Source organism: Parus major, chromosome 20, assembly GCF_001522545.3.
Source record: "Parus major isolate Abel chromosome 20, Parus_major1.1, whole genome shotgun sequence".
Taxonomy (NCBI): Eukaryota; Metazoa; Chordata; class Aves; order Passeriformes; family Paridae; genus Parus; species Parus major.
The window spans coordinates 11128706-11141637 of NC_031788.1; the positions used below are offsets into that span (position 1 = coordinate 11128706).

The 12932-nt window shown below is 41.1% G+C and overlaps 1 protein-coding gene across 3 annotated transcripts; it reads right to left on the reverse strand.

The window, feature by feature from the left end:
* Window positions 1-354: 354 nt before the first annotated feature.
* NELFCD (negative elongation factor complex member C/D) lies at window positions 355-8928 on the reverse strand. 3 transcript variants are annotated; one of them, XM_015647445.2, is made up of 15 exons: window positions 8823-8927; window positions 8252-8367; window positions 7978-8087; window positions 7022-7131; window positions 6611-6718; window positions 5911-6063; window positions 5047-5177; window positions 4469-4634; window positions 3714-3848; window positions 3193-3332; window positions 2893-3007; window positions 2485-2580; window positions 2150-2290; window positions 1692-1821; window positions 355-1284 (listed from the first exon to the last, which is right to left on the reverse strand). In XM_015647445.2, exons 1-15 carry the CDS (start codon window positions 8886-8888, stop codon window positions 1250-1252), a joined length of 1752 nt encoding a protein of 583 aa, XP_015502931.1. In that variant the 5' UTR covers window positions 8889-8927; the 3' UTR covers window positions 355-1249. The 3 variants fall into 3 exon arrangements, with proteins under 3 accessions (XP_015502931.1, XP_018864229.1, XP_015502930.1); XM_019008684.1 differs by lacking the exon at window positions 8823-8927 and adding an exon at window positions 8461-8797; XM_015647444.2 differs by lacking the exon at window positions 355-1284 and having other exon boundaries at window positions 1302-1821; window positions 8823-8928.
* Window positions 8929-12932: the final 4004 nt, after the last annotated feature.

Consider the following 12932-nt stretch of genomic DNA (forward strand, 5'->3'; position numbering starts at 1 on the left):
TTCTATAATTTACTTCAATTACAAACACTAGGTCTCATGCAAGTTTTAAATGATGAGAGTTAGCTGGAATAACAGTAAATCTTCTATTCAAGGATAAGCAAAGAAGATCAAAATGGCCTCTACAGAGGCAACTTTTGCCCTTTTTAGGTGATCTTTTTAAATTTACATCCAGCTGGACTTAAGAGTTTCAGCATCTTTTAGAAAGCAGATTTTTCAGAAAACAGATGTACTTGGAAGAGAAAAATGTGCTTGTTTGCTCAAGAAAATTACTGTTTGTTTAAAAGTGAGGGGTGTAAAGAGGAATCCAGCCCAATGAACACAGAACAAGTAATCTTAATGAAACTGAAAGACATCTCTGGAAAAGAACAAACACCTTTATTTAAAGGTAAGCTATATTGTTGAGTGTATCTCCCACTGTTTGACATCAGCCAGGACAGAGTAGAGATAAGTATAAAAACAAAGCCACAACAAGCAGTAATGAAATTTCGGCACACATTCATATTCTGGGACAGTAATGACTCGGTAATGAAACTTACCGGTAACATCTGATGCATCTATTTAGCAAAAAATAGATTCCAAAAGGTAACACACTCACATAGAATTCATCTCTTAATATAAAACTAACCTTGATTGTTACAACTCCTCTTGTTTTGTTACACAAAACAGGTGTTTTGTTTTCATGTAGGATATTTAGAATTCTAGTCTAATGCAAAGGGGAGGAACAGACATTAGGGCTTCTCTGCAGCACAGCGCAAATCCCACAAATTCCTAGTGTTTGAAACTTGCAACATCAAAGCCTAGAGCATTCAAGATCTATTTAGAGAACTATCTGACAAGTGTTTTTAGTAGGGATTACCTTACTTGTTTTTTACATTTTATTACACAAAGAATCAGTGACAAATTCTGCAAGTAACCAAAATAATGTTCTTTCAAATAAATCTATTTCTTGCTACCCATCAGCTTCAGAACATCGATTTATACTGATTCATGTAACAACAGAAAACCCTTTGGTATCATTCCATTTTCCAAATGACATTAACAGTTCTCTGCTACGAAACACAAACACTCCTCTGATAAGAATTTCAAGGTCACCATGCAAGTCAAGCAAATGCCCTTCAGCCTTTTCCTCCCTGTTTTAGGTTTGCTGGGTTTTGTTTTGCTGCTCCATTGCCCATTTACAGAACCTCAGTGGTGGGGAGCATGGAAAGCAGTGATCATGAGCTCTGGATGCATTCTTGTTTTCCACTGCTTAGTTCATCATAATAAAGTTAGATTTGCAATGAGCTTAAAAGGAGAGAAAAAAAAGACACTGTTCAGTACATTATTATGATTCTGTGATTTATATTTTGCATATGGATTTCTGCATTATGTAAGTAATTAGGATTTTTGGGTCTGGACAGATGTTTTTGTTTTAGGATGGAGTATAATACTCTGACAGACAACTTTCCTTCCTCTCCTTCCTTTCCCTGCTGTAGTGCTAGTTCCCAAAGTGTATCTATCTATGCTTTCCTCACTAGTACTCACAGATTCTTGATCACAGGAAGATTGCTAAACACAGGCCAAAAAGGGAAGCTGTATGTGAAAAAAACTGGCAGGCATTCCTATATTTAGCAATCTTCCTCCTAAACATTATTTGCAAATTGTAACAAACACAAATGGAAGCAGGTATGCAAGGAATAAACATGACTTACCTATGAACTCTGTGACAGGATCATGTTCACCTTCTGTTTTTATAGTGCCTGCAATACTTTCGTTCTCCAGGATTGGAAGAAAAAGCTGTACAAAGTCTGAGGTATATGGAGGAGCAATCACATCAAGCACCTGAAACAGCAGACAAAAACTCATAATTCTTGCACTTACAGGGGGAGGAGGGACAGTATTTAACTCACATATAAGTTTTGGAAGCATACAAGTAGTTGTGTGGACAACAAGAGGTCTCAAGTGCAAGTAATTAATTATGTATTCTCAGGGTGCTCTGTGGAGTACCTTATTACTTCCAGAAGTCAGGATCAGTAGGACCAAGTCACATCCTGGTGAACACTGAGACATTGCTCAGAATTTGACCTGAAGTATTTCTGAATATCCAAAACTCATGGAGCTGATTTTAAACTTGATCTCTAGACTTCAGTAAACAGTTTTTGCTGCTGACCTCTGTCACAAAGTATCTGATGAGCGAGATGTCCGTGTCCAGCTTCTCCAGGCATTTGCGGATGTAGCTGACAACAGGCAGGACGTACCCTCGGCTCAGCAAGTGAACCATCCTGTCCAGGAGAGTCTTCTTCAGCTCCAGCTGACGGTGAAGGGAGGGAAGAGCCAACACATTAGAACCTGCTCTCACAGTGTGCAACTTTTATTCATTCAGAATCTGCTAAACTACATTTTAACCACTTCTAAATTAAGCCTGCTGTGAGAGCAAAAGGTGTTGAACTGGCTAAGAGTGAGTGATGTGAAGTAACAAAAACCACCAAATCCTCTGAGCATCACCTGCTCCATCACATCCAGCTGAGAATGTTCTGTTTCGAAGAGCTTGACAAGAAGTTGCAGAACTTGGGGATGAAGCAGCTGATGGCAAGTACTGATCTGTGAACAACACAGCAAAGTAAGATCCTCAGAACTGCAATTTCAAACACAATGCACCAGACAAGTTTACACTGATGTTCAGTGCCAGACAGAAATCCATTTAGAAAAGCATTCCATCATTTCTTTCTGTGATGCTCAAGTTTTCCTGGTGTAAATAATGCTGAGCTGACAAAACCAAACAATTTACTCTAAACAGATTCATCTCTGCATATTTATTACCATATTGCAAATGACAGACACTCAGTGAACAGGGTGTTACACAAGAATCAGAACTGTTCTTGCTCTCCAGCAAAGTTTTACAGACACTCTTACCTCATCCAGCAGTGCCAGGTGAACTGGGGTGTGATCAGTCTGCAGCTGGAAGTACCGTGGCTCTGACACTGTCCAGTCCACCCACTTCAACACACCCATAGCCACCACTGGGAACCTACAAGAGATATCACTTTAGCACAGCAGCATGAAAAAAAATGGAAGTTTTATTAGGAATCCAATGTAATCTGCCATCATTTTCCAGTGGCACAGAAAAGCATGTTCTGCCACTCAAGGAGGACAAGTTGTGTGTGAAAGACAGGATTTATGTCCTCATAAGAGATTCCCAGCCTCTCTGCTCACCTGATGCACTGATAGAGAGTGCTCAGTTCTGCAACCAGCTCTGATGCCCCCTTGTTCTCATTGCAACACAGATTGTGAACAGTCTCAATGGCTTTTGAGGTCGACTTGAGTTCATCCTTGTTGATGCTGACTCTCTTGTTCTGCAAAATTATTGCAAAGTTGGAATGCAAAAGTTGCAGATGTCTTTGGTTATTTAAGGAAAGGAGCTGTAACCTGCAATAAGTCTAGGATTGCATCCTGTGTCTCAAAATTCAGACTCATGCAATTTTCAGAAGAATTAATTATGAGTGACCTGAAGTACAAGGATGTTTGCTTTATTTAATTCTCAGTGCACTCAGACTTCTGTTTGTTCATCAGGATCCACACTTTTTAATCACCTCAGTTGAAGGCAGAAGCATTTCATATTAAAATAATGCTGAATATATTATTTTAAACTGAGCGACTTCACAACCATACATTTTCTTCAGCACAGGCAGGCTGCTGTAGGTAAAAATAATATTATTCACAGAAGTGAGCATTACCTTTTTCCACATCTCTACAACACTAGCTGCATATGCCAATATGTGGATATATTTATGTTTGTGGTCCTGGTTGATCTTAGCACCTGGTTTAAACAAGGACTGCATAAAGAGGTCCAGAAATGCAGGCACTCGAATCTATGAAGAGAAAGAACATTTTATCAGAGCCTGAGAGTCATGAGAAGTGACTAAGAATGGAGTTTTTGCATATGATATACCTTGCATAAAAGAAGATAGCACATTTTCCTTTAAGAGTACATTAAACAGTTTTCTGAAAAGAACCAGAGTTTTGAAAGAAAAAAGGAAAAAAAATGAATCAGTTACAGACCATATTGCTAAAGCATCAAAATCTTGCCTTTTATTACCAAAACCCAGGTTAGAACAATGCAGTGAGAAATGTGAAATATATCATCTAGGCCTGCTTATAACAAACTGTTAAAGTGGGCAGGGATTTTTTTCCTGATTTTTTTTTAAAGAATTAATTCCTTGCCATCTTTATTTCCTATGGAAAAGTTCTTTAATTTAGTTATGTGTAAAAACACAACTTGGAATGATTAAAAAACCCCAACAAAAGTACCATGAAGCTAATGCAAACTAGAATGCAAGTAGCAGCTTCACTTTTAGACATTACTTACAATCACAGAGGGACGAGCGAGTGCTAATTTAATTTTTGTGTCTATACAACACTTAGCACAAGGCTACTGAGTGCTACTGTAACAGAAATAAGTTTCAGAGGTTACAAACAGATAAATACTGACCAGTTCTACTGGAGGTGGGTCCATGCTTGTAAACATTTTGAAGAGGACAGTGATATCTGCTGGATTCAGAGCTCCTTTGGACAGCATTGCCCCCAGAGCCTGGCAAGCTCGGGGGTAGGAGGCTGCAGTACCCAGGGCTAAGGTGATCTGACTGGCATCGTGGCCTCTGCAGGAAGAGCAAACACACACAGTGACTTATTTTCTTAATTCAGACATTTCAGATGAAGTCTCACGGAGTCAACAGGCCATATTTTATGGGATGCAACACCTTAGGGTAATTACAGAAATAGGCCTGTGTTTACCTTGTTTATTTCCAAAATGTTAATAGAAAAATAAAAATAGATATTTCTTAATAGACAGAAACTTCAAATCTTTGCTTTTCCAGTTTCAGGTCTCTCTGGTACAGGACACTGAAATTTCCTGCTGTTCCACAACTTCAAGCCCTGCTACAAGACCTGCTCTGTTGCAGCTAAAGATTCTCCTTTTGCTGGTGAAAGGTGATCAAGAGTGCACAAAAGCCAGCAGAGTTTACAGATTGTGGTGAGTTCCATTTCCCTGATCCTGGAGCTGCCACTCACTTCTCGTGGGCGTATCGCTGAACCTCCTGAGCGATCCGTCGGACAGCGGAGCCGCCCTGCTCCTCCTGGGCCAGGATGGACATCATGGACTGAGCAAAGAGGTAAGTGTGTTCTCCATGGCACACCATCTTCTGTGAAAGCACAGCACAAACCTCACCAGTCAGCAAGAAAACATCCCAGTGTCCTTCTGAGATTACATTGCCATGAGAGCAAAGGGGAAAAAAAACAAACAGCAAAATTGCAAAGGAAAAAAAATCCCCAAAGCACAAACAACTAAACAACAAAACCAAAACCCCAATAGCCAAGAGGAAAATACAGAAAAGCACTGATGCCACACAAGAAGAAATGACTGAATTGAGAACTTCATTTCTCAAATGCCAAAACTGAGAGGACAATCTATTCTACTTATGCTTAGTACTTTCTCTGCAGTATTTAAACACTAAGGGAAGTTCAAAGCCAGCTGAAAATCATTTTGCTGTTTCACAACACTTAACACATGCTGGGCTGATTCAGATGGCAACTTTTACACCAATGTAGATGATAAGAGAATTATTTTTATTTGTCAGTGGACTGACAAGACTGATCTTTAGATTTTGCAGCACATGTGAAGGACAACAGTTCTACCTCCACCTTTCCACAATCCATTTAATAAATATAAGTGTCACATAAGCAACCCAAGGAATTCTTGGTCAAAGAATGACCAAAAAGCATAAATTTCTGGGTTTTAACTCAAATATACCATCTCTTCATAAGCTTTTGTAGGACATCAAGATTGGCTACAATCCCACAGTGATCTCCATCTCCTAACTGGAAAGCAGAGCCACATAAAAAGGAGGGGTGGGGAACAAAAAAAAACAAACTTACAGCAAACTCAGGGAGGTTTTTCTCAAGGTTTTCTTCTCCTCCATCTAATATTGTTGCCAGAGATGTACGCAAGACTCTGGAAAATACTTCTAGTTGCTGACATGCTGTTGAAACACTGGTTATTTCCCCTTGATACCCAGCATCAGATATAAGCTATAAAAATCAAAACATCACAGAAATCTTGTTAATTACATTTATATTTCTAATATCCTAACAAACCTAGAAGAACACACAGAATCTAAGTTTCACCTCTGCATACACAGACTGGAATTCACATTTATATTGTGGTCTACAGAAAAGGAAACCAATAAAGATGCAGCAAAAATAAAGCACAATAATAAGAAACGTAGCAGAGAACACCAAAATATAACATTCCTTTCTTGTCACAGAAGCATACAAAACTGACTGAGATGTTCCACTGCACCAGAAATCCAGAATTTTCAAACATAGATCAGAGGAAAACAAACAAACAAGAAAGAAAGAAAAAACCCCCACACCTCATCAAAAATTAAGAATACTTTTAACTGGGAAATTACACTTAGTGCAACCTGTAGCACAAGTCCTACCACCCAGGTGTACCTTTACTAATCAGTATTAGCAGGAATAAATACAAGATACAAGCAAGACCACAACTAATACTTGATGCCAGAACAATTAGCCCTCTATGGATATTCTTAATCATTAGACTTAAGTATAGTACCTTCACAGTAAAATTAAGCATTAAACAATCGGGATGGGCTTCTGCCAATTTGTAAAAAAGATCTCTCCATGTGGTATGTGCTATCATTTGCTCAAGCCAGGCTGGAGTCTGAAAAGAACAGAGCAACAGAAAGAAATTTAAGAATATCTTGTCAGGATCATAAAAAGCAAGGCTTTTACCTCTCAGCAGTCCTTTAAGTTGTCCTAGAGCTTTATTACAAAGGAGGATGCATTCCAAATTTCCAAGTTCTCTAAACCTCTGAGGACTCCAGTGAGACAGAGCTGGTTTTCTGAAACCAGTTGTTCCTCAGGCAAAGAGCTTTGAAGATTCAATTTCCCTTCACCACTCCATTAGATGAAGGCATCTAGGAAGGACCCACTGTAGAGACAGCAACAGGGATTCCATGCACACCTCTCCTTCCTCTGTAAAGATGGAATCTGCTTTCCGAGGGTCAAAGTGCTTGATCAGTAAGCTCTTCAAGTGGTTCTCTACAGTCTCCTGAACTTGCATTGGCTCAACACCTGCACAGAAGGAACAAAACAGATGCATTGGCAGATTCAATGCAGTCCAATGGAACACAGCAGCAGCATCCCACATTTTTCAATGAGAACAGAAACTACTCCAAAATTTATCAACACAGAGAAGATGAAAGGAGAGCCATCCATTCTACCACTGAGCCACACTGATACAGATTTACAGATTTTCAACCTTTTTTTCCTAAATGCTATACTGTTTAGGATCTCAGGCAGGTTACAACCTTCCTCTTGCTCTCCTCATCAGACAAACAAAGAGCAATGCCCGTCATCCCCAGGACTGTTACTGGTGCAACAGCAAAATGCAGGGGTACCTTAATCAAAAAAGGGATTACCAGGGCTGGGGCACAAACCCACATGATTACACACTTAAGTTTATCCTTTTAAATATTGGTTGTCAGTAGCTTCGATAGTATTCTACAAAATTATACACAAATAGCAATGAGTAATTCTACATTTCTGAAATCAAGAGTACAATAATTCTGGTAATGTAATAATGATTATATAATTAATTCTATTACAAGATATCAAACACTGTTTATACTATCTATATAACAGCACCCTTGCCCTTTGAATGAAATTAAAAAGAAACTATAATTCATGCAGTTGTTTCAGCTATAAAACCCTTTACAACACAGCTTGTTGGCATTTCATCAACATATTGCTTCATTATTCTCCAAGTGGAATAAACCTATTATTATAAAGGATTTAGCCACATACAGGATGACAATATAACAACCCATTTCCTGTGTATGATCAAATTTGCCACAAATTCAGATATTTCTGACAGAATAAAGATTATAGACCCAAACTACTCTGTATCTGGTATCATACCTGTCTGAATGAGCCACTCTGCCAGCAAATTGACAGTCTGTGCCACTGCAGTGTAGTTTTCAGAGAGGAGCTGAATAACATTCTCTGGAGATCCTCCTGCTTGGAAATATCTGATAAAAGGATTACAAAAGAACTATTTGAGTCACATTAAAACCAAAAAACAATCAAACTCTAAATTTAAAGGGAAAACAACAGCACCATTTATACATTTGCACACATTTCCATAGGAAGTGATACCTCTAACACACTGTAACACACATCAGGTGACACTCACCTCTTTAACGTGTTAAATATAGAGGGTTCCATTATATAGTCAGGGGTTGAAAATTTCTTCAGGCACTCCTGCTGAACTTCGGCATCATCTTCTCCCTCACCGTCCTCATCATCTTGCTGTTCACAAGCACAGTCAGGTCAGCTTCCCCCAGCCCGTTTCCCCCCACACTCCCATATTCAGGATCTTTTTGCCCACAGCAGCACACACACCTCGGACTTCAGCTCAGCACTGCAAGCGACCTGCGCCCCGACAGGCAGCGATTATTAAGGGAGAAGGCACAAAACCCAACACCGCCTTCCCCCTGTTTACCCCGGAGCCCCGGGCCCAGCGCAGCCCCGGGCCCTGCCCTCACAGCCGGCGCTTCTCGCCTCAGCCCGGAGCCCCCGCTCCGGCCCGGGGGACGCTCCGGGACCCACCCGGGGGTCGGTCCGGGTCCCTCCCGGGGAATACTCCAGGATTCTCCCGGAGGATGCTCCGGACTGAGGGGAATGTTCGGAGGCCGTGCCCAGGGGTTGCTCCGGGACACGCCTGGGGCTGCGGCCATCCCTTGTCCCGCTCCCCCGGCGCTCACCGCGCCCCCGTCCGCCTCGCTGCCCCACTCGGCCGCGCTGCCCTCGAAGTAATCGGCGTCCTCCATGGCTCCCCGGCCCGGCCCTCCCCGCCCAGCGGCCGGAACGGGCGGGGCGCCGCGGAATGGCGGCGGCGGAGGCGGGGCGGCGGCCCCGGGATGGCGGCGGCTGAGGGCAGCTCCGGGCGGGCGGGCAGGATGTCCCCCGCAGGCTCTGAGGGGAGGCGGGCAGGGGCACACTGCCTCAGCGCCCTGCAAAGCCTCCCAGCGCAGCAGCAATCGGCTGAAAATTGCAAGGGAAGAGGGAATAAAGGGATGCGTTGCTCCAAGGGGTGTGTTGGCCATGGGACGTGTTCTCCATGGCATGTGTTGCTCCAAGGGATGTGTTCCTCTGATTGCAGCTGGACAACAGCAGTTCTCTCCCTCACTCACATGGAAGCATGAGGACGATGCTGAACGACCGCCAAGTTGGTAGAGATGATGAAATGTTACAGTGAATAGAAAAACTGACAAGTAGGAAAACAACAAACAAACACAAAACCAAACAAACAAACAAAAACCCAAACCCAAACAAACAAAAAGAAAAAGCTGGGGGGAGAATGAAAGTAGGCATCTCTGGGCAGAGGAGAGGTGCTGGGAGAGCCACATCCCCCGTTCTGAGGCTGTTCTGTAACCAGGAAGGGCCGCCTGTGGCACAGAATTTGTTCCCCATCCACAGAAGTGCATCCCCAGCCCACCCTGGGACCCTGCCCGGGCATGCTGAGCGAATACAACGGGTCAAGAGGTCCCTAGGAAGGGAGGAACAAGGAATTAGATGGACAGGGGACAAGTCTACAATGAAAACTGATCACATAATCAGGCCTCAGGCAAGGAGAGAGGCACTAGTGAGACCATGTGAGAAACAAAGTCCCTTTGTCTCTCTTCAGATCCACTCCCGTTCTTCAGTTGTATAAGAGTTTAACTGTAAGAAAGGGGAGGGTGAGGGTGTATTCTGGGATTTGGAGGCCAGCCAGGAGTTTTGCTGATTAATTATTTAAAAGGTCCTTTATTCTCTCATTCAGTTGCTAACTGAAAAATAGTAAAAAGAAATGACATTGTCTTCCATGCATTGCTTGGTAAGAAAGGCTAAAAAAAACCCTGTTCAGAAATAAGTTATAGGGTCTCCAGCAGACAAAATCCTTGTTGAAATGTGGTTGCTGCGCTAATCAATGGATTTGCTGTTCACACAGATCCACACAGAGAATGTACCCCAGCACCTGAGCTGCAGCACAGCAGCAAAGGAGTTGTGCTGTCGTGTGCTGCCCTACAGTGGTGAAGCAGCCCTTCCTGAAACACTGACATTCAGGAGAGCCCGGGGTAATGTGCTTTTTGCTCTGCCAGCAGAAAGGAAAAAAAGACTTTTTTGGAATAAACGACATGGATTGAAGCAGAGCCACAAGGGACAGGTCTTCCACATTTCCCACTGCAGGCAGGGGACAGTGAGGGGCATCCCAGTGCCTGTGGAACCACTGGCCGTTTTTTATGAGGGATAAACTGGGGATGAAGTGACAAGCTGAGGCTAAGAGCCAATGGAAATATCCTTGAGAAAAAACTTTTGGCTCATCTCCATTTGGTTAGCAGGCAATTTCCATCCCATAGATGTGAGAAATAACAGTGAACTCAGAACAGACAGTGTGATTAACCAGTCAGAGCTTCCTAAGAAAATTCCAGATTTGAATTTAATCCATCCCCAACCAAGAAAGAAAAAAAAATACTTCATGAGAGTGTCATAAGAAACATCTCTTCACCTCCTGTGCTTCATCAGCTCTTTTTTTTTTGTTTTGTTTTTTTTTTTTTTTTTTTTTTTTGGCTTGCAGTGAAGCTATAAGATGTGTAATTAGGTGCAGGACAAGTTCTCTGGAGGTGATTTCAGAGTAACCATTATAGTACCTTAACAGAAGGTTCAGAAAACTTCAAATTGGAGAAAAATTGAGTCTCCAGAACTTAACATGCCAATGAAACTGAATGGGAAAACCATAAGTCTGAGACTTTCTAAGCCTTAGGAGAAGATTCTGGTTCTTTACATAAAGTTCAACTAAATACATTTCGCATCACAATTTTTATATAGGTAGGAGAATCTTCCTCCCACAACCAAAATTTGCTGTGCATCTCCTGGGCAGGACATTGGGATCCGCTGCCTGGAGGACTTCATTGTGCCAGAGCTTATGGCATGAAACACTCCTAGCCTCAGTAAAACATTCTCAGAGCAGGCAAAAGTTTTGTCTGGTGACTTGTAGGACTTCAGTGGTAATTACGCTACAAAACTTCCTGCTTGATTGAGTAGAAAATGGGAACAGTCCCCAGCACCAACTGTCATTAAGACACATAGTGGTATTAGACATTTATGATACAATTTCAGTGCCTGAATCTTAAAACTAGAGGTTTTCCATCTTTATATATCTTTATTTTGATTGCAGTAACAGAAAAAGATTTTTATTTTTTTTTAATATATAAAGAATGAACAATACTCAAAGCATTTACTTTCAGCTTCCCTTGAGAAGTAAACTAGGGATCTGTAGCAGCCAGACATTTGCTGAATAGCCCTTTGCAGAATTGCAATATCCAACCTTGCCTCACTTCAGGTCAATAAACAAGAGGTAAAATCAGATTAAACCGAACAGTTTCAAGACATCACTTTAAATGTGATGAACTATTACATGTACCAGAATTTGATTTAGCTAACTAAACTTGACAATTTTGAATGGAAACAATGTTGGTTGTCTCTTGGATTTAACTCCATTCCCCCATATGGATTTGTGTTTTACAAAGCTTCAGTGAAATGTTCATGACTAAAAGCACTTAGATTTACCTGAATATCCCTGAAAGGTTTTATTATGCAGCAAATTAATGCAACAAATTTTCCCCTAAATGAATATTTGACAACATTTTATGTGTAATATATTCTTGAGTGACAACAATATCTATCTAATGAGATTTTGATGAGGCAGAGAGCAAATTTTGAGATAAATTTTGAGACAGAGAGAAAATTTGGAGTCCAATAAATATCCAGTGAAGGTCAGCCTTGGAGTCTCTGCTGCATGACTGGAGGAAGCAGTAAAGGCATTCTGGAAAGTGAAAGTGTGTGAAGAAGAGCCAGATGTACAGGAACATGGAAAATTACATTGTTTTTTCTTTTTGTACCTTTTTTGTTGTTGTTGTTGTTATTTAACAGGAAAATAAAGTATCAAATGCTCAAGTTTCAATTCCAGCTATCCAAATTTGCTTGATTTTTGAGCAAATTATTTAACAACTGTACTTCAGGATTTGCTACCTAAAGGGATGAGTGTACTACAGCTGATGAAACCATCCAACTTCATGTGGTTTCTTCCTAAAATATAGAAGAAAAATCCCAAACAGAAGAGCCAACTTCCAACAAAACTGTTTGCCTTTTATTCATATGTTTTTTAAAAATATCCACCCTGCCATTCTCTCATTCCCTCTGCTCCTTGCCCTCTACAAATTCTTTTAGCATAAATTTGTATTTTTGTAATCGTTAGCCCTTTACAAAGCAGCCAATACATTCAACTAGAGATAAGGTAATAACTTTCCAATGGAGTAGGAAATTACAGCAGCATCGTTAGGCTAATGAGTTTTGGCTAAAGAGTTCCTCCTTCTTAAGCAGAGCCTCAAGACGAAGCATTTCTGTTTGTACCTCGAGTACTGGTAACAGTTATTCCAGACATTGAACACACGACACTTCACCAGGTAACCAAGAATATTCTGAGACAAAACAAGGTGGTTTTGAGGTTGCTGACGTGATGTCATTCTAGTGTCTTTTGAATGTCAACTTAAAAATTGGAACTGTACTTTATATACTGAAGATTACTTAAAACACTGAGCCTCCCAACGCCCCAAGGGCTTCTCAAGATGAGCCCGTGGTGGAAACATTTTCTTGCTTGAAAGCAAGCTCCTGTTGATTTTCATGCTGATCATTAAACTCACCTTTCACTAAACATCTCCCAGCTCTAATGGGTGCACAAAGTGCCTTTTTTTTTTTTTTTTTTTTTTTTTTTTTTTTTTTTTTTTCAGTTCCTTAACTGGATATCCCTGGACTTTTGGGATAAATTCATTCTC